Below are 22,651 nucleotides of genomic sequence, written 5' to 3'. Positions count from 1 at the left end.
GGAGAATGCTTTGCATAAAACTTAAAAGTTAGTAGTTTAGATGTTTCAGTAGGCGTCTTGGCATTCTGTAACGCCTCAAAATCATGCTCCTGGGTTTACGTCTTCTCCAGGCGTTTGTGCTTTTCAAAAGGAATAGTATTACGCCTTCTCCGTCTGGAGGCGCCTGCTGCGTTGCATAGTCAACTCTGTCTTCAAAAAGCGAGTCCATCCAATCCACGTGCAGAACCATGGCGAGATCGAATCAAGCGGAGCGGAGCATCACCATGGCGCTGCGGCTGCTGCCGCTTCCCCTTCTCCTCCTCTTCGTTCTGCGGCCGCAGGGCTGCGTAGCCAGCGGCGATGGAGGAGGGGAGCCGGCGGAGTTCGAGATCCCTCGGGACGGGAGCGTGCTGGAGCTGGATGAGAGCAACTTCGAGGCGGCGGTGCGCGCCGCCGATTTCCTCTTCGTCGACTTCTACGCCCCCTGGTGCGGCCACTGCAAGCGCCTCGCCCCGCAGGTAATCTCCCCTCCGCCCAGTCCGCTGCCTACTCAAGACATGCTTGCTTAGTGGTTCACTAGCGAAGCGTAGCGGAAGGGATTGTCTCTCGATGCCATCTAAATCTTCCGAGCTGGTAGAAATGGCTGCTCCACTCAAATAGAGTCTTCATGGAGGATTCCGAGGTCCAATTCGAGAAGACTAGAGCCGGGAAATGCTGATAATTGAAGCATGTTCCCCCATTCAGGCGGCATGGGCGTGCGACTATCTGAATTCCCCTGTGGATGCAGATCAAATTAGAACTGGCGCATGCATCTGCCATTTCCTTCTCTCTTTTTTGTCGCATTGGAACAAATTAGAACTGGCGCATGCATCTGCCATTTCCTTCTCTTTTTTTGTCGCATTGGAACAGTGTTTTGATTACAATACAGTCGCAGAGGCATGTAAATGCTATTCTTCTGTGATGTGGCCACTTCGGTGGAAATTGAATTAAACTGATGAACATTCGCTTGGCTTGTCTATTGCAGTTGGACGAGGCTGCTCCGGTGCTGGCTGGACTGAGCACACCCATCGTAGTTGCTAAAGTAAATGCCGACAAGTACAGGAAGCTCGGATCCAAATATGGAGTAGAGTAAGCCACCTGCTTCACATGAGTCAGTTACCAAACAGGGGCGCGTACAAAGAGTGTCTTACCTTTGTGTTTTACTGGATGCAGTGGGTTCCCCACTCTGATGCTTTTTGACCATGGAGTACCCTCGGAGTACACGGGTTCAAGGAACGCCGATTTGCTTGTTCAGAACCTGAAGAAGTTTGTTGCCCCTGACGTTTCTGTCCTTGAGTCAGACTCAGCGATCAAAGGCTTTGTTGAGGCTGCTGACATCAGTTTTCCATTGTTTATCGGGTTTGGGGTGGATGAATCGTTGATTGCTGAATATGGAGCAAAGTACAAGAAGAAGGCATGGTTTTCTATAGCAAAGGATTTCTCCGAGGATATGATGGTTGTGTATGATTTTGACAAGTTTCCGGCATTGGTCTCCATTAACCCAAAATATAATGAGCAGAGTGTATTCTATGGCCCATTTGAAGGTATGAATGGGGTAACACTCTCTACGCGCTTCTTGGTATGTGTGGTTTGAGGGGAAAAAATTCCTTTATCACCTTAATCATCAGTGTCATTCATATGTTTGTCTTATATTCTTTGATTTTCTAGCAATTTATTAAATATGTGATTCAGTCCGTGTAGACTGCATGTGAAGTGACAAAACTTAGATACTTGTGTGTTTGTAGTGCATACTTTTTCTAGCTTGATGGTACATGTCAATAGTTGTTGTGTATGCAGGAACCTTTCTGGAAGATTTTATACGACAATCCCTACTGCCGTTAACTGTGCCCATCAACAAAGAGACTCTAAAGTTATTGAAAGATGATGGGAGGAAAGTTGTTCTTACAATTTTGGAGGATGAGTCAGATGAAAATTCTCCACAATTGATAAAAGTGTTGAGGTCTGCAGCCAACGCAAACCATGATTTGGTGTTCGGGTATGTAGGAGTCCAACAGTGGTTGGAATTCACTGATACTTTTGATGTGAAGAGCTCACAGCTGCCAAAGATTATGGTCTGGGACACAAAAGAGGAGTACGAAGTGGTAAGTAGATTATTGTTGTTTGCTTCAGTCACCACATATAGAAAAGTAATTTATGTTGCAATAAAAAGCTTGTATCTGTTCTTACACATACTGTGCATGGTGCGTTGTTTTTTTTATTTACATGTTACAACCTAAAGCCAGCCATACTTGACATCTCAGTCTTGCTTGTCTGTTTAGTTGCGGTATGTGATTGATTGAAATGCATTTTCTTTAAGGTTGAGGGTTCAGAGAGGCTTGAAGAAGGTGACTATGGATCCCAAGTTAGTCGTTTCCTTGAGGGATATAGGGCAGGAAGAACAATAAAGAATAAAGTGGGCCGTGGCTCCCCAACACTGCTCGGTCTCAATGCGATCTACATTCTCATCTTCTTGATCGCCATTCTCGGCGCTTTGATGTATTTTTCTGGGCAAGGCGAGGAGCAGCAGCGGCCAAGAAGGACCCATGAAGACTGAAAGTGCCCCGCAAGATTAAATTCTAGGTACTGATCCTGCGGCTGCAGGGTTGTTTTGAGGGGAAACGGCAGATGAGGATAATTTCCTGATTTTTCATCTAACGTGCCTTGAGGAGGCTCAATTTCAGATGTTGCTTGTCAGGTTGTGAGTTCCCTGTATTTCTATTGAGCCCTAGAAGTTTTTTTTGGACTTGCTCTTGAGAATCGGGTTTCGTTACCATCTGTTACAACCTACTAAGTAGAATGCTCGGTTCCTGTAATTATTTGGCACCTGTACGTGTGTCTGTTGTATTTGAGACCTCAAAACGACTTACAGAGATTGAACATTTTATCTGTAAAACGACTTCCAGAGATTGAACACCTTTATCTGTAAAGAAACGACATCTACACAAACGGGCCGCGCGCCCCGGTGAATGCATGGTATACAGGCAAATGCTACAGAGTACAGACCACTATGCCCCAGGATTGAGTGGACACCTGGATTTGACCTGATGATCGAGTCCTCGCAGACGGCTGAGGCCGTCGTGGGGGCGCTGAGGGCCGGCACCCTCGACGCCCACACGGAGGAGTGGCGGCAGCGGGCCTTGAGAGCGGGGACGCGCGGCTGGTGGCGCGGGCCGCGGTCTCCTCCCGCGAGGCCTCCAGGTCCCTGTCCTGGCCATCAACTTCCCCCTGTGCGTGGGCGTCCTTGTCCTCCTGCTCGGCGGCAGAACCGCGGAGGGAAGGGCCACGGCGTTCGCCTGCGGCGGCATCTCGTAGTTGCGCGTCTTTCCACGTAGATCTTGGATGGTGTCAACTCATGCTTTGGTTGCTAGTCTCCTTGTTATACGTGTCTCCTAAATCATGATATTGCTTGCGAATGCTCTTTACACATGAAGTCATATCAACGCGAATCAAGAGTACAACCTGTGAGCCCCTCTCACAATGTTAATTGTCGAGGTAAACTATGCTGGTGACAGCTAAAATGTGTTAATCGGAAAAGCATCTTCGAGTGTCTAGCGAGAACATACACCATGGAGATGCCGGTTGCATTCTAATCCTGAGCTTCGTTCGGCTAATCCTTCAATATGAGTCCTTCGGCATGCATGACCGCTGGCTAATCTTTCTCAAACGATCGATCACCAAATATTGCTGAAAAGACATTCTTCCCTGCAAGAACTAGCATGATAAAGATGCTGACTGCCATCCCTCCTCACAATGCAACGAAGGATCAGAAACTGACTACCACAACCCCACACGTGCATACAATGGTTAGCCAGATGACAGTTACCATTTGAAGGGAACTTTCGGTGCAGAAGACCATCCAGCACTAGAACATCCGTCGAGACCGAAGGAAAAAAATCGTAAATGACGAAACTACAATACGCCAGGACATCGTTTTTAGCTGGAGCATTATAGAAGTGTCAACCGTTGAAGAACTGAATATTTGAAAAATCAAAATAAAAAAGGTCCCACCGGGATTCGAACCCAGGTCGCCAGATTCAAAGTCTGGAGTGCTAACCACTACACTATGGAACCGTTTGGTGTCAAAGTTCTCCTTAAATTTTATTTAATACATGGTATAAGACATGATCATCTCCATATCCTTTTTTATGTTAATATATCCATATATATAGCCGATTAGATTGGTTAAGGATTTATTTACCTGTCAACTTCCGTTAACTAAGGAATTGTTCATTGTTTTCGACGTAGAATGCTTAGAAGTTACGGTGCATGGGAGACCAGAAAAACATTAGCTTTACTCTGCATGATTTTCTTGCTTTGTCTAAGAGGGCGAGTTAGAATAGTCAGGGGAAGGGTAAGAACTAAACAAGATATGTGCTAAAGTGCAAAGGACATAACCAGACTAGAGCTGGTTGGTAAAAAGATAAAGTCGGTGTAGCATTTGCTTTGCATTGGAGAATGGAGGGTCTAGATGCTTGTGCAAGTGCTAATTAAATGTTGATATTTTTTTAGTGGTAAATAAAATACCCATCGACAGTGAGACGGACAATTTCAATATCTATAGCACAGTCTCTCAAAGTTGCACTTGGGGTACGATGTGCATACTGAGTATGTATGCATATGCGTGACTGTTCATTATATTAATTTTTTTAAAAAAGATAGTTAACCATGTTTAAACACCTATAGGTAGTTTGCAATTTTGGAGAGTTGGACCATTCGCAATTATGTCCTAACTCTAATATCTAACTCTGCGTTTACCCTCCTTATTTGAACCTTGCACCATTGCCGCTGCTTTGGTCAAGTCAACACATCATTTGCCTCCCTGGTTTTGCCACTTTTCACCATCAAAATAGGCAAAAAAAAAATCAGGGGTGATAGTGCGTTGACTCTGTGAAAACAAGGGAAATTGTGTGAAATTGAAAGAAAGAGAAGCAAACTTGTAATTGGAGGTCAAAGAGAGGCCTGAGCGTCATATGGGCCGCTCAGTCCGCCCTCCGGCTACCAAAAAAGCCCACGGGTATTTCCTTTTTCCTCTTTTTCTTTCCAACAAAGAAGATGCTCATGAATGAATATTTCCTCGCTAACGAGTAACGACTGCCCCCATGTCTTTGCGCTGAATCTTAACTAATCCAAAAACAAATTAAAACGGGAGTGAGGAGAAAAGGAACAGAACAGCAGCAGCCCCACCAAGCGCCGACCTGTCGGGGATGGCGGCTGCGGCGGCGCCGGCGGCGGGGGCGGGGAAGGGGAAGCGGAAGCGCCCCCTCTCCGAGGACGACGTCTACCTCCTCCTCCACAGGTCCGTCCGTCCTCCCTCCGCCGCCGCCGCCTCCTCCTCCTCGGCCCTCTCCCGCTCCCCCTCCGGGCGGCTCGCTGTGGCCTAGGGTTTTATCTCACCCCGCCGGCTTGCAATCCTTCTTCCCTCCGCAGGTACGCGCCTGGGACGATCCTGACGGCGCTGCAGGAGGTGGCGCAGCACGCGGAGGGCGGCAGGCGCATCGACTGGAAGGCGGTGGTGGGGAAATCGGCCACGGGGATCACCTCCGCGCGCGAATACCAGATGCTCTGGCGCCACTTCGCGTACAACCACGACCTCGACGAGACCGTCGACGCCGGCGACCAGCCTCTGGTTCGTAACCGTACCCGTTCCCCCAAGCATTAGATTCGGCTGCCCCTTTCGATTGGCTCGTAAAGGTGCCCGTGTAGCTAGGATTCTTGTAGCAGGGATTGTTAGGATTTTAAGGTAGCACATACAGGTATTCAGTTTGCTCCACTTTTCGTTGTTCCTTTCCTATGGTTCTTATATGTTCACCTGCTTGACAATGGTAGGGCGATGACAGTGACCTGGAATTGGAGCCTGAACCAGTTCCCAACCCGAGCAAGGAAGCTTTATCTGAGGCCTCTGCATTAGCCAAGGTATCATATATATATATTTGGAGAAAGCATACAGTAGGATGGCCATTTTTTGAATCTAAGATGCCAAACCCTGTTTGGTTCTACTTTTTTCATTGAATTTGCTGCTGCAAAATGTCCAGGATGAGCGTTTTGCTTAACATTTGGATTGCCATTTGTCTTTGCCTTATTTACCTTACCATGATCAAGTATTCAGTTCATAAGGAGTTTGCGCTATAATGATTGGCTTGCTCGAGCAGATCTTTTACTACAATCTATCTAGAAGCCCCACTTGATTGCCATCAAACTAAATGCAGGATTTTGAAATTCAAATATCAAGAACAAATCTGAAGTCTAGAGGTGGCTTTGTGGTAGTTGAATTGGACTGGAGTCTGTTGACCAGAGTGGAATGCGCTGGTCACTGATGCCCAGTAGTTGGCAGCGATGCCTGGCAGCCAGATATACGGCAGGATTGCATCCCATGAGAGGCAGTCACGAGCGGAGGTGCACATCAGACTCAGTCATGTGGGTGTGTGCGTGAGGAGCAGGGCAGGAGGATTGTACTCCTTGCAACACATGTGGGTGTGTGCTTGGCATGGGATGTGATCCTGTGAAAGGAGCAAGGTCAGGTGGCAGGTGGGATGCAGATTGGGCTAGCTAGGTTAGTGCTGTTACATATACCTACTAAAAGGCCAAATGATCTGGCCTGATGCTTCAGCCTCTTTGGATGACTCAATAGTTATTCTGATTTGTATTTAGTATTTCAGATAGTACACAAACATATAACTCCTAGTTTGAGTCTGTCCAACATTATGACTGATACACAACGCTGACCATTGAAATGCTTGATTATGATTGATGCCTTGTTAGCAACTGGAAGGTAAAGCTCCAGTTTATTTCACTAGCAATCAGACCACAATTAAATATGGGCGTGCTCAGTTCCTGGGCGAGCGTTGCCTCGCCTCGCCCGCGCAAGTGAGCCTCACCTTGCCAGCCCAGGCGAGCAACAATCGCTCTCCCTCAGGAGCGAGCCGAAAGCTTGCCAGCGCAATCCCCGAGGGGAGCTCGATGAGAAACCAAACGCTAGTTTTCTTACCCAGCCAAGCAAGGCAAGGAGCAGCAAGGGATCCAAGCGTCCCCTATATTTGTTTGTTTGGTATAAAAAGAAAAATTGCAAGTTTTTTGTCAATAAAAATTGAGTTCTTCTGATAGCTCTGTGGGTTTGGCTTCTCCTTTTCAGTATGCATGGGCTTCCATTTTATTTATTAATTTACAAAATGGGTCTCAAAGAATGCCTCAGCAATCTCACTCGATTTAAGTTCCAATGTTCCATTAACTTGAAAGCGTCAGCCTCTGTAACCAGTAGTCTCTGCACAACGACATGAAACAACCATTGTGTTTGGTTTATCGAAAAAAGTGGTTTCCTTGTATGGCAGTGTGGTGCTGGAAAGAATCACATAAACTCAAGATCCGTTAGTAGTCTTTTGTTTGTTTTGCGATTTTAAGTATTGAGCAATCATGTTTTGTTCCGTCATCTGCACTCTTAATTTCTTGTTACCTTAGGTACTTACAATGGCACTTGATCATTTAATACAAATTGCAGGCACTAATATCCGGATCTTCACGTGAGCAAGCATCTGGTCAACGTGTTAATTTGGATGCTCCTGTGCTGAACTCCCCAAATGAAAAGATAGTGCGGGTTCCATCTGAGAAACAGCTTGCTCAGGGTCACCGTATAACAAACGTTACAGGTCCTGTTTCCAACTCAAAACAGGCATCCCATTTAGGGCCCTCTCCTGGTTCTTTGGATCCAAATGGACCTTCTAAAAAGAAAAAGAAGCCTAAAGCATGGTCTAAAGAGGAGGATGCAGATCTAGCAGCTGGTGTACAGAAGTTTGGTGAAGGAAATTGGGATTATATTTCCAATAAGTGTAAATTTGATAGAACCCCTGATCAGTTGTCTCAGGTAACATTTGTGTTCACCTTGTTAGTTGTGTGATACTAGTGTCCACTATTCTTTCATACCTCACCCATATTTACATGTGTTAGGAATCATATTCATGAAGCCAGGTTACATACTTCTTGAATATGCTTAGATGGGCACATATGCATGCATCTGGTGATTTATCGAAGAACACCCCTTTTACACCAGGGTTCCCAATCCCAGACCCGCCATCAAAACTTTCCCTGCCCTTTTATATCCTAGAGCGTATTGTCCTCCTCTTCTTTGATGAATTTTAGAGTTATGAACTTGATAATGGTGACGCCTTGAGAATTCCTATTGTCCTAATGCAGTAGACATCTACCATTAGAGTATGTAAAAAGGTTAATATATATACTGTTCTTTTCAGAGATGGGCGCTAATTTGCAAGCGTCCAGGAGGATCAACCAAGCCTGCTAGCACTAAGCATGGCACTGTCGCTAGCTCGGAGGAAAGAAAGGATGCTCTCAAGGCACTTTCGATGGCTGTTGGTCCTATCCGTAGATCATCTATGCTAAGGCCAGGTATTTACAGAATTTTGATGCTTTGCCAAGAAACCTGTTTTTTCAGAATAGTGTCTCAATGCTGTACTATCAAACTCAAGCATTGTTCTGTAGCTTTGTTTATAGTCCCGGCCTTGTGGTTCTTACTTAAATTGTACATGCAGGAGCCTATCAACAAGGCATTCAGCATAAGTCTGCAGTGTTTGCTCCTAAGATACCTGAAGTAAGACCCGCAGCAGCCCCTTCACCAGCACTGGCGCTTCCGGTCCCAGTGCCGGTCCCAGTGCCAGTTCCTGTGCCTTTGCCTGTGAAAGTACAAGTCAATTCACCACTTCCTCAGGGGCAACAAGCACCTGTCCAACGTGCACCTCCAAAATTGGCAAATGCTTCAAATAAGGCTCGTAAGAAGCAACCTGCCCAACCAAATCCTCCTGTTGGTCCTTCCTCAATAAAAGAAGCAGCTTTTGCTGCTGGTGGACGACTTGCCCCAGCTGAAGCGGCCGCAGACTTCTTAAAAGTCACGCAGAACATAAGATCTCAAGTAACAGGATCTTCAAAATCTTCTGCAGGCCCTAAAGCACCGAGTGTGGTTGTTGAACCTGGTACACAACCTGGCAGCACTCAGCATCTAGAACCTCTAAGCACTAGCGCCCATAAATCTGGTCCTTCAGTTTTGACCACACATGCAACTGAGCAAGGTCATGGTGCTTCAGAGGTTGCCGTAGTTAATCCTCCAGGGCCATCTGATGGGGCACATTCATTGGAAACTAAGAAAGCATTGAGTACCACACCAGTTCCTGGTTCATGCGACATTGAGGAAAAGGAGGATGACTCTACATTTTGTGTTATCACTATAGATGACTTGTTCCCTGAAGATGCAATGCAGCCAGAAACTGTAGATCTCAAGGCAAAGCAGCCAGAAATTGTCGATCAGAAGGCAAATCAGCAAGTTGAAATTGTCAGTCAGAGGGCAAAGCAGCCGGAAACTGTGGATCCCAAGGCAAAGCAGCCAGAAACTGCGGATCCCAAGGCAAAGCAGCCAGAAAATGCAGATCCCAAGGCAAAGCAGCCAGATGCATTAAATCCTAAGGTTGAGATGGTAGATCCCAAGGATAAAGACATGCTTGAGTTTGATCAATTTGTTGCTTCTCAAGGAGGAGTAAACACAGATCATCTGGATAAAAGCAAGACTGGAGGAAGTGCTTCGCAGGCCCAAGGCCTTGCTGGCAGCCAGAAGAAGCAAGTGAAACTGATGCCCACGGTAGGGAAAGGCAACCCTGTATCAGCTGCAGCTCCAGCAACCGTAAAGAGAATCAAAACTCCTGTCCCACATTTAGTGAACCCGGTCCCAGCAGGCACCCCACGTGGCATTGTTGGCACAGTCAATGCCAATGCGCCGAATAAGACACTAGTAAGGAAGGCAGCTACTCCTGCTCCTGCTGGTGTCCAAGCTCCTCCCCTGAAGAAGCATGCCGTGAACATAAAAGGCAACCAAGCGATGCAGCCCAGCACTGCTGTGGCTGGCTCTGGAGTACCGGCAAGCAACCAGGCTAGCGTGGCTGTGAATGGTGCTAGCAAGGCAAACCCGCCACCCAGCAGCGCCCAGGCTAGCGCGGTGGTGAATATTGGTAGCAAGGCGAATCCACCATCCAGCGGCCAGGCTAGCATGGTGGTGAATGTTGGTGGCAAGGCGAATCCACCATCCAGCGGCCAGGCTAGCGTGGTGGTGAATGTTGGTAGCAAGGCGAATCCACCATCTAGCGGCCAGGCTAGCGCGGCGGTGAATGGTGCTAACAGGGTGGCCAATCCCCAGTCCAGCAGACAGGCTAGTGTGGTGGTGAATGGCGCTAACAGGGCGGCGAATCCCCAGTCCAGCAGCCAGGTTAGTGTGGCGGTGAATGGTTCTAACAGTGCAGCAAATGTACCGTCCAGCAGCCAGGCTGGCGCAGCCGCGAGTGGTGCTGCTAACAAGTCGAATCCACCAGGAGCACCCAAGCAATAGATGTTCTCTGACACAGTAAATGTTGTAATAATCCTCGTAGGACTTTTTGCGCCGTCGATTGTACCCTGAAATGTGAATAGGGCATTATAGACAGACACCGTGTAATTCTTTCCACCTTGCATTTGCAGTTGCACCCAGGAACTGTGGAGACCACTAGATTGGAGTGATTTTTGTCTGGTAGTTCTGCTGGTCACTAACATAAAGACTGTTGGCCTCGTCCAGTTCCCCTTGTGATGCTTATGTTTGTTTTACTTGCGTTTGAGATGATGGTGCCTTCGTTGTTCCTGTCTGGCCAGGCTCCTACATCTCTTGGTTGGTCTGTTGAAATGGTGACGATGGCACGGCACGTCAAGCCGTTCCATCAGCGTGGCGCTGAAAACCGAGTCGCTTGTTCGGGCGCCAAGATTTTTCTTTGCTGATGACACTGCATGTACATGAGCTGATTTCACCGCCTGTAGCAGCACCCAGAGCGAGCACTGTTTATGTGATGCGAAGAATGTTGTGGGGGGTGCGATTCGGTAACCATCCACCGAGGCAGCATCAATTGATCAAATCAGATGAAAATCAGTGTATGGATGGGACTTGGTTTGGTGCAACCGTCACATACGGTGGCTGTAAATATGGACCCTCGGGTACCCACGTGTATTGGAGTGGTTGACATTTCGGTCACCCGGCGAATTAACACAGTTGGGTGTATTTCTTTTTGTCCTTTTTTGCAGGTCATGACTCATGAACTGCGTAGCTTTCGTGTATTGCCATTGCGACACATGGGAGAGCTTGATTGCCCGGTGTTTTTTTTGATAAAGAAAGTTTTTATTAAATTTTAAGTACTTACGTGACAATGTCTCGATGCATAGCGGATGCACACAACCTAATAAGAAGAGAGAAAATCCAAAACACTTTAATAACAATCGATCCATAGACTAGACCGCCACCCATGTACCAAGGTAAAGAACTCCTTGACCGTCTACACCAAAAGTAACGATGCCGCAGCAACCAAATCCAACCTGCAGTGGAGAAGGGTTACGTTTATTCCTGAAAATAATATCTTTGACCGGACGAGCGTACCATGAACAGGGCATAAAAATATCTTCTCACTGCCCTACTCCCGCAAGTTCCACTAAATCACAAATCACTATCATAAACATTGACCAACAAGTGTTGAACCAGATGCGGTCAGAAAGCCGAATTTCCAAGCCCAAAAAATAAACGAATGCGTCTCTGAAACTTCTTCTTTCTTATATGCAAGTTAAATACGCAGAAGAAGGTGGGGTTCTCGCAAAAGGAGAAAAGAGGAATGAACAGAAGAAGATGGGAAATTCTTTTCCGCAAGAGCAAAATCCAGAGAGAGAGAGAGAGACAGAGCAGCCGTCGCCGTCAGCCGGGTCCGGAGAAAGTCAGAGCTGCCGCGATTGCCGAGCGGCGGGTGCAGGGCAAACATCGTACGCCGCCTCTCCGTCCCTCGCGGCGACGCGCTCCTCCCCACGTGTTCCGCGCCACGTGACCCCACATTCCGCCACCGGTTTATCCTCGCCGTTTTTCACGAGACCGTCCCTCCTTTGCCGTGGAAATTGGGCTCCGGCCCTCCGGTGGTCTCCGCCGTTGTGGCCTTGTTGCTCGTCAGTTCGTCACGGTCTCCGTCGGTCGTCGTACTCCTCTCGTCGATGGTGTTATTCCACCTTTTGGGCGCAGCGAAAATAAAGTTTCGGACCTTCCCACCCACAACTGCCGTGTACACTGTAAGATTGGCATGTTTTAGTTTTCTGGTATATTTTAAAGTGTATTTAATGTAATAAACTTATCAACTTGATTGAAGCTTAATAGTCCGATTTAAGATAAAACTAAAACAGACTTCCATTTTTAAATAGGGGGTAAACGAATTTTCCGTACAATGAATGGGATATAGTAGCTTCTAAACACGGCATTCTTCATGTGACATCAATAGTTCATTCAAGGCGAGAATGAAAATTTTTAAGAAGACTCGTGCATGGGCACACACAACACTTGAGGAATGTGCGATAACTTGTCATTGTTGCTTCCGCAAAGCAAAGATAACTTGTAGTGTTACAATATTGCATCGGCTAGGTATGTAAAAAAGGTACCACTTCAATAAGAGGAAATTTGAAGTTACTAGATATGGATATTGTTTCTAAAAAATCTAAACGTTTTTCCGTGAATGATATGCCTAGCAAACCCACGCTGCTACCAGATTTGTCATTTGTGGCTATAAAGAAAATCTTTTGAGTTCATAAAGAATATGTTACTAGTGACTTGTCTATCTCTTTGGGTACCAATAGTCAGTAGGCGAATAATGACCCAAGGCAAACACCAAATCGCGATGAGAAAACTAGGAAAGCATCCTAGATACTGTACTTGTACAAATTTATTGAAATATACTGACTGCTTTCTAAATTGCAATTTATTGAAGAGAACAATCCATTTGGCTAACTGGCGGATGGTTAGCATATCGAAAGAACATGGAGGGCTGGAGTCCCTGACCTGAAAAATTTAAACTTATCGTGGATCAAGAGGTTTCTCCTGTATGAAGGAAAAGTATGACATGCCATTATCAAACAGAAAATATAATAGAAATGTAAATAAATTTTCTGTCTGTCGCACTCTAACCTTCCACTTTCTGTAAAGGTGTGATGTGGGAAGCAAAGGCTTTGAAATATGGTTATAGATGAAAGTGGGTGCTGGGATACTTGGAACTGCTCCTTTAGCAATCTAGTTTTGTGAACATTTCTGTATTTGCAATCAAATTGGAGTCCCTTGTTGGAGGTTTGGGATGGGATAGAGGTTAAGAAGAAATTTCTCTGAACAGTTTCTACTAGATACGAGTTAGTTGAGAGATTGTCTCAGGAGTAGTTTACAATGAGATGGCGATTCCCTTGTATGCCACTATGAGAGCAAAGGTGGTTATAACACTAAATCGTTATATGAAAGTGCATCTAGGCCTCTAAGTAGGTTTTGGTGAATTGAATGACAAAACGATTAAAGGACTAACTTTTTGCCTAAGGTTGTGACTAGGATTTTATTCTCATGATCATGATGTAATATTGTCTCATATGTTAAATGTGTACTATATGGCTCACAATGAAGATAGCAAGCTAGCATGTGATCCCATAATGCAAATGAATGATCAATGATAAGCAAGAGTGAAGTGAAATTGGGGATATATTGTCATGATTGATCTATAAATCTCCAAACCGTGTGATAGCTTGTTTGACAAGTGAAGGGATCATTACGTAAAATTCACAAATGGATATTGCAAGACTTTGGGTATATGATAAAGAGACATAGGCTTATAAGTTACATATTGATCTCTTTATTGGAAGCTTGCAATTCATGAGAATATTCTATTATCAATCAAGAACAAGCATTTGAAGGGGATTTCAAATGGGAATTCATTGTTGATGTCAAAAGAAAAACTAAACTCAATGTGGCAAGAATAGGTGAAGAAATTAAGCGAGATACTAGAGCGAGGGACTAAGCAAGCTTTGGTCAAGTGACGGCTTGGACCATGTGTGTTCTGCTAAGGTGAAGTGGCTAGTATCTGGGAGGTTTCGAAGTATCGTATCTAAGCCTTACCGAGGGAAGCAATGCAATGCATCTAATCTAATGTAGTTGATAAATTGGAGTGACTTAAGGATTCAAGTATACCTATCCATGATTGATGGAAAATCCCAAGTCACTAACTCAAGTTGGATGTACTCAAGATGATAGCAATGTTGAGAACCCTCAAGGGAACATTAATCAAAGTATGGCATGAATGAAGTCTTACAAGCTCAAGCGGATGATATAGTGTTATATATTTATTCTTGAGTATAGGTATGCTGTATCATCAAGAGGGATGCAACATTAGCTTATTGACAACACCAAAAAGTGCTCTTAGTTGACCTAAGTGAGAATAGCTTTGAGAAAAGCCCTAAGTATGATAACTGTCCTAACTCAGCTGACTAAGGTCGGTTCAGCCATTAGGTGGACCAAGGAAATGTCTCTAGAAGTTTTGGGGTAACTCTGACCGGTCTGGAGGTTCTAACAGCTAACAGCTAGTTTTTCAAACCAGACCGATCTGACAACCGGTCTAACCAATTTGAATAGGTCCAACAACTTGTTTCTAGTGTGTGAGGGTATTTATACTCCTTGGTCCCTTCCTTGGTGGGTTGCTGGTTACACACGCATTTGGCATCATCTAGTAACCAGAATAGCTCTTCCCAACCTCTCTTTGTGAGACTTGAGTGATTCTTAAGAAATCTTTGAGTTGGGTTGAGAGAGAGATCTTGTGTGAGCATTAGTGAGCTGAGAAGAGTAATCCATAGCTTGAGCATTTGTGGTTCGTGTCGAGAAAACCTTTGAAGTATTTGTTACTCTTGGAGGTGTGCCTCCTAAATGGCTAGGCATCGCCGGCTAGCTCCCAAGGTGTGGTGAGCAGCGATAAGTTTGTGAGGGTTGCGATCTTGCCTTCGCAAGTGAAAAGATCATCTAGTGGAGATGAGAAAGTGGTTGAAAGAGACCCGACTTGTTGGAAGGGAGTTGAGAAAGACTCGTATTCCAATACGCTCCTCAACAGAAACGTAGGATTCATTGCGGTGAATTTGAACTTCGGATAAACAAATTCTCGTGTCTTCATTTGGTTTGCTTCACTTGTTGGTTTCTAGCAAATTACTTTTGCTTCCACTTCGATCTACTTAGGTGTGCTTATCTTGTATGCAGGGACTTCCTTGCCCTGTTGGAAATCATCTACAGAAGGCACTCTCCAAGTTTTGTTGGTGCTAGAAGTCAAGGAGGGACTCGAGCAACACTTGGTGTGCCACCCTGCCTGGACCGGTCTGATCGGTTTGGCCTGGGCAGTACTGCTGAGGGGGTTGAAGTTTTGTAAATTGGTCAAGTCGCCTATTCACTCCCTCTAGGCGACACCTCGGTCCTTTCGTTATATGCAATCATAAACTTTAGAGGTGTTAAACCATTTACATTTCCTCTGTGTGGAAAATTGAGGTGCCTCTTAAGATTCAAGTGTTCATGTGGCTACTATCACATAACAAGCTGATGATAGTGGACAACCTCATTAATAAAAACATGATTAAACCAGCCAAATGCCAGTTCTGTGATGAAAATGAAAGCATACAACACCTCTTCTTTGAGTGTGTGGTGGTTACAAAGATATGGGATTATTTGAAATCTTTCACTAATGTTCATACTTGGTCTTATTTATTAGATATGGCTTGCAAATGAACTTGCGGTAAAAAATTTGAGGCAATTAACAGCATATCTGAAGGAATTTGCTGGTGCATCTGACTAACGTGGAATGATATTGTTTTTTGTAAATAGATGTGGATGGATATGAAGGTGGTGCTGAGAAGATTGTGGAGGTGCACAATAGCTTGGAAGCCGATGTTCAAAGGGCACCAGGAGCAGGATATAGGCCAATGGTGCAGCTATTTGGAGGTCCTCTTGACCCGTTAGAGATCGGCGCTCCATGAAGAAGATCAAGATGGGCGCCGGCTGGCTAAGCATGTGACAGTTGAGCAAGTGGCGATGATAGAAGGCTTCCTGGAAGCGATAGTTTGGCCCACCTGTACTCTAGTTTGTTCTTATTGCTGTAATTCTCTGCTTTGATGGTTGCTAGATGAGCGGTGCTCGACATGACGTTGTATATTGATCATGTTTGGAGTCCATGTGCGTATGTAAAAACGCTTAAATGCGCTAACCTTTCTTGCCTTGTTTTTTCATAATGAGGCAGGGCTTTACGCCTATCCACTCTAAGAAACTACAATTTGAAACAGAAGTATTGAGATTGGAAAAATCAAAGGAGACAATCCTAAAAAGATGCCATATAAAGTGAATTAGTGGACTCTTTTTGGAGGAATTTTCCTCCTATTATACTTAGGGGGTGTTTGGGAACACCCTATTAAACTTTAACACCTGTCACATCGGATGTTTGGATGCTAATTAGGAGTACTAAATATAAGCTAATTACAAAACTAATTGTACAGATGGAGTATAATTCGCGAGACGAATCTATTAAGCCTAATTAGTCCATGATTTGACAATGTGGTGCTACAGTAACCATTTGCTAATGATGGATTAATTAGGCTTAATAGATTCGTCTCGCGAATTAGTATAGGGGTTCTGCAGTTAGTTTTATAATTAGCTCATGTTTAGTCCTCCTAATTAGTATCCGAACATCCGATGTGACACTGTTAAAGTTTAACACCTTGTATCCAAACAGCCCCTTAGTCCATTTGTCATTCTGTCTACCAACTTAATTGCCTTCCGATCCGATGCTATCAAGGCGGTATTCCTTCCTTTTCATTTACGTTGGGCTTCCTAAACCGGGAACCCTACGGTTGGGTTTGGTGCGCTCGTCGATGCTCTTGCACCAAAGTCAAGTTGGATAACAAGGACCGAAACACAAAAACCGGTAAAGCAGAGGCCGTCGCAGGAACAACGGAAAACACCGAGATCTGGGGAGCATCAATGCACCACCATCGTGCCTCCCTATCTCGTTGCCGCATGCACACACGCAGCCTGCCACATCGTCTAATCACCGCATAAACTACTCCTAACACCCCCTAAACTAAACTAATCCCACCCCTCTAAAGCAAATCACGTATGCTAATCACGCGCAAACCCGAGCGCCGAGAGAAAGCACAACACAAGCAAGCAAAACCGCTACTTCTAGTAACCGAACGCTCGCCAAGGAGAAGCCTCCTCGTCAAGCTTCGAATCCCTCCCTCCCACCTCCTCCTCCCCCTCCCCCCCACCACGCGCTCTCTCCCCCTCTCCTCCTCTCCAACGCCAAAACCCCCCAGGGGGGCGAATTCCCCACGCGCCAGCCTGCAATCCGATCGGATCCTCGGGCCCTCGCGCGGCGGGGATTCGATGGAGAGGTACGAGCTGCTCAAGGACATCGGCTCCGGCAACTTCGGGGTGGCGCGGCTCATGCGGAACAAGGAGACCAAGGAGCTCGTCGCCATGAAGTACATCCCCAGGGGCCTCAAGGTGTGCGCCGCGGGATTCGGCCCCCAAAAATCCGGGTTTGGGTGTTTGGGTTCTCGCGGAATTTCCGGTCTGAGTGGGTCAATTTCTGTGCCTGCAGATTGACGAGAATGTGGCGAGGGAGATCATAAACCACCGCTCGCTGCGGCACCCCAACATCATCCGGTTCAAGGAGGTGAGCCGGAGCGGAGGGGAATTTCCCGGGGTTCAGCCTCCGGCTGCTCTAGGCGGCGGAGAATTTCTCTTCGTCTTCTTCTTCTCCTCTTGTTGGGTTATCATTCATTTGGGGGGCGTGTTCTTTTTTTCCCCTCAGGTCGTGCTCACGCCCACGCACCTGGCCATCGTCATGGAGTACGCCGCCGGCGGCGAGCTCTTCGACCGGATCTGCAGCGCCGGCAGGTTCAGCGAGGATGAGGTGATCACTCGTTTCCGCGAATTGGGCTGCTCGGAATCTCCTGCTTTTTCCGCAAAACCATTTGGGCCTGACGTGCTAATTTCTTTTTCTCCTTTTTTTCCCTTTTTCTATAGGCGAGGTATTTCTTCCAGCAGCTCATATGCGGTGTCAGCTACTGCCACTTCATGGTGAGAACAGCAACCAAGTAAAAGCAAAGCGTTTTCTTTATGCGACAAAAAAAAATTAATGCTGATGAGGTGTGCAACTGCAAATTTTGTTCGGATTCGCCAGCAAATTTGCCACCGGGACTTGAAGCTGGAGAACACGCTGCTGGATGGCAGCCCGGCGCCGCGCCTGAAGATCTGCGACTTTGGCTACTCCAAGGTACCTGTTTTTTATTTCCCCTTTGTTATTCTCCTATGCGATTTCTTTTGAAAGGGATACAGAACGAGCGCTTTCTTGCTTAACCTGCCATGCTGGGAAGACCAAAATTTTGACACGAAACTGTGCCGCCTTTTCTCACACTCACACTGCTTATTGAACTCGTGCCTTTTATATTGCCTTAAAAAAGATAAGTGAAATTGAACCCTTCTTCCAGCTTTGTGGAAAAATCGCTCAACCCACATGTTGGAAACAAGGGAAGAAGGCAGCACATAAACAAACAGCTGTTCTTCACTGTAGCAGTGTAATCCACCTTTCTTTGACAATGTTTCTTTGTCACAGTCTTCACTGCTGCACTCAAAGCCCAAGTCGACGGTCGGAACTCCGGCGTACATTGCTCCGGAGGTGCTGTCTCGCCGGGAATATGACGGCAAGGTCAGTGCTCTGATATGTTCATCTCTTTTGATTATATCACTGCAGTAGGGTACCTAACTACCTATTGCACTCGCTTCTTAAGCCTTTTGTTTGCATCGCTTATGCTTGTGTGTTGTGCCAGTCTGCTCTGTGAATCTGTGATACCTTCTGGCTCTGACGCTGACTGTACTGTAGTAGTCCCACAGTTCCTTTGCATACCTAGACCCAGTGTATGAGAGCACCACTTGCATTGGCATGTGGCCGGGTGCAGCATAAGTTTCTGCCTTGTGAACCAGGCTCCTGGAACCCTTCCTAATCAGTGGTTTTGGAATTTTGTCCTTAGGTCTATATGGCAGGGAGTGGGTCTGGCCCCACACGCCAGGATTGGCGTGTTATCCCTATCTCTGTAGGGAGATTCCAAATTCCAACTTCCAAGTACAATTATTTGTGTTGACAATTTTGTCAAAGAAGCATGGGGGACAGGCGGACAGCTTGCCTAAAGAAATCCTAGTTCTGTGTCACTGGGGCATTTTTTTAAACTTTGCCCTAGTGGGTTACCCCTGCTTTTCTTGCATGCATAGATTCTAATCGTGATCAGATTCATACTCGATTACATGTTGCAGTCTTGTCCTTGTGGCATTGGTGGAATAATGACTTATGATAACAGTTTGATTTGATCGAGAAAAGGCACGAAATTCTGTTGATACAGATCTTATTGCAATGCTTAATTTAAATGATCTGCTTAAAGTGAGGATTAATAAAAGAGTTTTTGTGCACTTTGTATTCTGGTGAATCCTTGACCCAGAAAACATTTATCTAAAAAAACAAGGCAAAACTCCAAAATATCGTTTTCGTCTCTCTAGAGGATCTATGAAAGGAAAATTATTAAAAGGAAATGAAATCCTTTGCTCATGGTGATCTCCGTCTTGTGTAGATGTCCCATGGGCATGTTTAGTCATATTTTGTTCCCATGCGTCATACTTTATGTCCCTTTCATGACCATTTTCCTGTCATTTTTCCTGCTCTAGTTCAGGGCCCCTCAGACCTTATCTTTTCATGTAACCATGTTGGACTGAATATCCTATTGGTTGTCTGTGGTCCTTCAGAGCTGTTTTCCTTTGTCCTCTGTTTTCTTTTTGTCATCTATTATATATCCTGCCTAATGTAGATACTGTTTAACTAATGATTAATGCCCTTTGTTTCTTACCTTTTGGGATGTCATACCAAACTGCTTGCAAAATTTCCTTTCCAGCATGCAAAAGAATTGTTGCCTTTGCGTGTGAAAGAGAAACAGTAGGATGTTTTTAGAGTTATATTGCTCACACCCCAGTCTTAATGCAAGCAAAAAGACTGTCAGAACAGTTACAGCACAGGTGTATTGACAGTGAAACCATAGGATGTCACTGAGGTTAGTTTAAGCGATGGACATTGCTCAGTATTTTTGTATTGTTGGTTTCTAGAAGCTTTGTCGAAGATTTGATAGCCCCGCCACTTTCCAAAGGTGCCTACTTCTGTGATTTGCTTTTGGGCTACTCCAGAATTCTAGTATTCTCCAGTAGTGGAATTCACTTTATCTTCACTATTCAGTTTCCAATCTATTTGTATCTTCTGAGTGTCTTACTATGGCCCATGCTTACATTGGCAAGAAATCGTTGTAAATGATTTGTCATGCCTGATCTTATGAAGTGACAGAATTGATTTGTAGACTACTGTAAGGGCATCTGCTTCCTTGAAATTGCTGTTTCCCTTGAGTTCTCCCTCCTGTGATGGAGTTAATTACATTTCATAACATGTATTGCAGATGGCAGACGTTTGGTCTTGTGGAGTGACTCTTTACGTGATGCTGGTCGGTGCATACCCTTTTGAGGACCCCGATGATCCCAAGAATTTCAGAAAGACGATTGGGGTAATAGTTCACTCATTTGTTCACCAGACCTAAATAGCAGACTCTTGCACCTTGTAATGATAAATATTTTATGGGTCCACATCTTTTTTCAGAGAATAGTGTCAATTCAATACCAAATACCAGAGTATGTCCACATATCCCAAGATTGCAGACAGCTCCTCTCTAGGATCTTCGTTGCGAATCCTGCAAAGGTACTGTTGGGCAGTGAACCCTGCAAAGCGCGAGCCATTTTACTATGGGTTTACCACTAGGTTAATGCCATTTCATCTCTTTTTTGTTTCCAGAGAATTACGATTAGGGAGATTAGGAATCACCCCTGGTTCCTGAAGAACTTGCCCAGAGAGCTTACAGAAGCTGTGCAAGCAAAGTACTACAAGAAGGACAACAGTGCCCCCACCTTCTCTGATCAAACTGTCGAAGATATCATGAAGATTGTTGAGGAGGCCCGCACACCACCCCAATCGTCTACTCCGGTGGCTGGTTTTGGTTGGGCAGAGGAAGACGAGCAAGAAGATGGCAAGAAGCCTGATGATGAAGACCAGGATGGGGAGGAGGAAGAATATGACGGCGAGGATGAGTACGACAAGCAGGTGAAGCAAGTACACGCCAGCGGGGATTTCCGACATCTGATAAAATGAAGCTTCTAGCAATGCCAAGTTCTCAGCTGATGTATTTGTTGTAGTTTGTGGTGTTGAGATGCTGCACCCTCGGTGTTTACTTGTAGTTTCCTTCTGTCTCGATCCTCCCCTTTTGTCCCGGTATTGTGTTATAATTCTGTAAATTATCAAACTGGCTTCCTCAATGCCTATGTAATTGCAACGAACTGTTGAGTGATTAAGCTAGAAGGTGAAATATAATTTCTATGGAATAAACTTCTGCATTGTAGAACTTTTCGCGATTTCACTACACTGGAGCAAGTATACGGCAACACTAGAGACAACTGAAAATCCAGCACCTGACTGAAATCCCATATGCTTTTCAGGGCCTATTGAACTGCCGTCATCTGTGTCTGATGTTCATTTGCCATCGGAAGCAAAACTTATCTTTGGCTTGCGTGCTCTTTAGATTTACGATTGTCTTTTATGAAAGGAGCATTCATTTGGCTCCTAAACTGGTAGTATTTCGTTAATCACCTTCCCTTCTGCGGATGCATAGATGATGTGACAACAATGATGATGTGATTGCCACATCACCCTGACTATCCCTAACCCTAACACGAGCCTTCGGGCATGATTCACATGTTTTTGAGAGATGTGGGATGAGTTAACCGGCTGTGGATTTTATAAAGGATGAAAATCAAATTACTCAGCATAAGTCCCAGTTTTTTTTTCTTTTATCCATGTGGATTCCTGTTTGGACTGGGAATTTCCATGTCAGGCAACAATTCATAGGGATGGATTTGGATCAGATACACATGAAATCGAATGGAATCGAATTCGGATAGCATTATTTACCACATTTTAATTCAAATTTAAATATGAATACGAATATTATCGAATACAAATACAAAATGGATTGTTCGAATTCGGATTCGCATTCGGATACTTGCTCGACTTATAACATAGCGTCGAGTATCAATTTTGCTTTATCGATGATTTTATAATCGATCAAAATTCATGCTACAAGTAGGGAGCAAATTATGCTCTTATGAGCGTAGTACATAATAGATATCTTACTGAAAATAACATATTTATTAATAAATAATTAAATATATTGAAAATAAATATAAAATAAGTATTTCCATAAATATATATCATTTAATAATAAAAATAAGTTCGGTAATACATTTAAATATGATTTATTCATTTAATAAATAATATAATGTACTTAAAATTAATATGATTAGTCATATTAAAATTAATTAAACTTTATCATTATATATCACAAGTAATATTAGGTTAACATAATTAGTCATTTGTCATATAGATAATTTTTTTAGTAGTTTAAATGGTGTAAATAATTGTTTTATTAGCAATATTAAAATTAACATCATTTGTAATTAGTATTTAGTAATATAAATAAGTTTTAGATGGCTTCATTGGGTACATTATTCTTTGTGGAAACGGATAATGTCGGATATTTCACATTTTTGTCAAATACGAATCTAGAACCGGATAGAAAAAAGCACCGAAAATCGAATCCAGAGACATCCATTTGACAT

General features: G+C 44.7%; 3 protein-coding genes and 1 non-coding gene across 4 annotated transcripts; 3 read left to right on the top strand and 1 right to left on the bottom strand.

The window, feature by feature from the left end:
• The first annotated feature begins 157 nt into the window (after nucleotides 1-157).
• On the top strand, nucleotides 158-2,945 carry LOC101785685 (protein disulfide isomerase-like 5-3). The gene is made up of 5 exons (XM_004952777.4): nucleotides 158-497; nucleotides 1,004-1,107; nucleotides 1,192-1,562; nucleotides 1,816-2,120; nucleotides 2,336-2,945. The coding sequence occupies exons 1-5, from the start codon at nucleotides 228-230 to the stop codon at nucleotides 2,570-2,572; spliced, it is 1,287 nt and encodes a 428-aa protein (XP_004952834.1). The 5' UTR covers nucleotides 158-227; the 3' UTR covers nucleotides 2,573-2,945.
• A 1,072-nt stretch (nucleotides 2,946-4,017) lies between these two features.
• TRNAQ-UUG lies at nucleotides 4,018-4,089 on the bottom strand. Its single transcript has one exon. It is a non-coding gene; the product is annotated as a tRNA-Gln (tRNA).
• A 1,058-nt stretch (nucleotides 4,090-5,147) lies between these two features.
• Nucleotides 5,148-10,644, top strand: LOC101786086 (nascent polypeptide-associated complex subunit alpha, muscle-specific form). The gene is made up of 6 exons (XM_004952778.3): nucleotides 5,148-5,314; nucleotides 5,446-5,644; nucleotides 5,845-5,931; nucleotides 7,511-7,873; nucleotides 8,259-8,412; nucleotides 8,556-10,644. The coding sequence occupies exons 1-6, from the start codon at nucleotides 5,223-5,225 to the stop codon at nucleotides 10,391-10,393; spliced, it is 2,733 nt and encodes a 910-aa protein (XP_004952835.1). The 5' UTR covers nucleotides 5,148-5,222; the 3' UTR covers nucleotides 10,394-10,644.
• A 6,447-nt stretch (nucleotides 10,645-17,091) lies between these two features.
• Nucleotides 17,092-21,378, top strand: LOC101786757 (serine/threonine-protein kinase SAPK7). Its single transcript, XM_004952781.4, has 9 exons — nucleotides 17,092-17,398; nucleotides 17,496-17,570; nucleotides 17,709-17,810; nucleotides 17,924-17,977; nucleotides 18,081-18,173; nucleotides 18,513-18,605; nucleotides 20,386-20,490; nucleotides 20,583-20,681; nucleotides 20,775-21,378. Exons 1-9 carry the CDS (start codon nucleotides 17,279-17,281, stop codon nucleotides 21,126-21,128), a joined length of 1,095 nt encoding a protein of 364 aa, XP_004952838.2. The 5' UTR covers nucleotides 17,092-17,278; the 3' UTR covers nucleotides 21,129-21,378.
• Nucleotides 21,379-22,651: the final 1,273 nt, after the last annotated feature.

The sequence above is a fragment of the Setaria italica genome, chromosome I (assembly GCF_000263155.2).
Source record: "Setaria italica strain Yugu1 chromosome I, Setaria_italica_v2.0, whole genome shotgun sequence".
Taxonomy (NCBI): domain Eukaryota; kingdom Viridiplantae; phylum Streptophyta; class Magnoliopsida; order Poales; family Poaceae; genus Setaria; species Setaria italica.
This window is presented reverse-complemented; position numbering and strand designations above follow the sequence as displayed.

Bases quoted from the DNA above. Each gene is read 5' to 3' on its own strand.
- LOC101785685 (XM_004952777.4), top strand. From the start codon at position 228: ATGGCGAGATCGAATCAAGCGGAGCGGAGCATCACCATGGCGCTGCGG. The intron at 1,108-1,191 runs GTAAGCCACCTG...TACTGGATGCAG, and splicing joins GGATCCAAATATGGAGTAGA to TGGGTTCCCCACTCTGATGC. The intron at 1,563-1,815 runs GTATGAATGGGG...TTGTGTATGCAG, and splicing joins ATTCTATGGCCCATTTGAAG to GAACCTTTCTGGAAGATTTT.
- LOC101786086 (XM_004952778.3), top strand. From the start codon at position 5,223: ATGGCGGCTGCGGCGGCGCCGGCGGCGGGGGCGGGGAAGGGGAAGCGG. The intron at 5,315-5,445 runs GTCCGTCCGTCC...TTCCCTCCGCAG, and splicing joins GTCTACCTCCTCCTCCACAG to GTACGCGCCTGGGACGATCC. The intron at 8,413-8,555 runs GTATTTACAGAA...TTGTACATGCAG, and splicing joins ATCATCTATGCTAAGGCCAG to GAGCCTATCAACAAGGCATT.
- LOC101786757 (XM_004952781.4), top strand. From the start codon at position 17,279: ATGGAGAGGTACGAGCTGCTCAAGGACATCGGCTCCGGCAACTTCGGG. The intron at 17,571-17,708 runs GTGAGCCGGAGC...TTTTCCCCTCAG, and splicing joins ACATCATCCGGTTCAAGGAG to GTCGTGCTCACGCCCACGCA. The intron at 20,682-20,774 runs GTACTGTTGGGC...TTTTGTTTCCAG, and splicing joins TCGTTGCGAATCCTGCAAAG to AGAATTACGATTAGGGAGAT.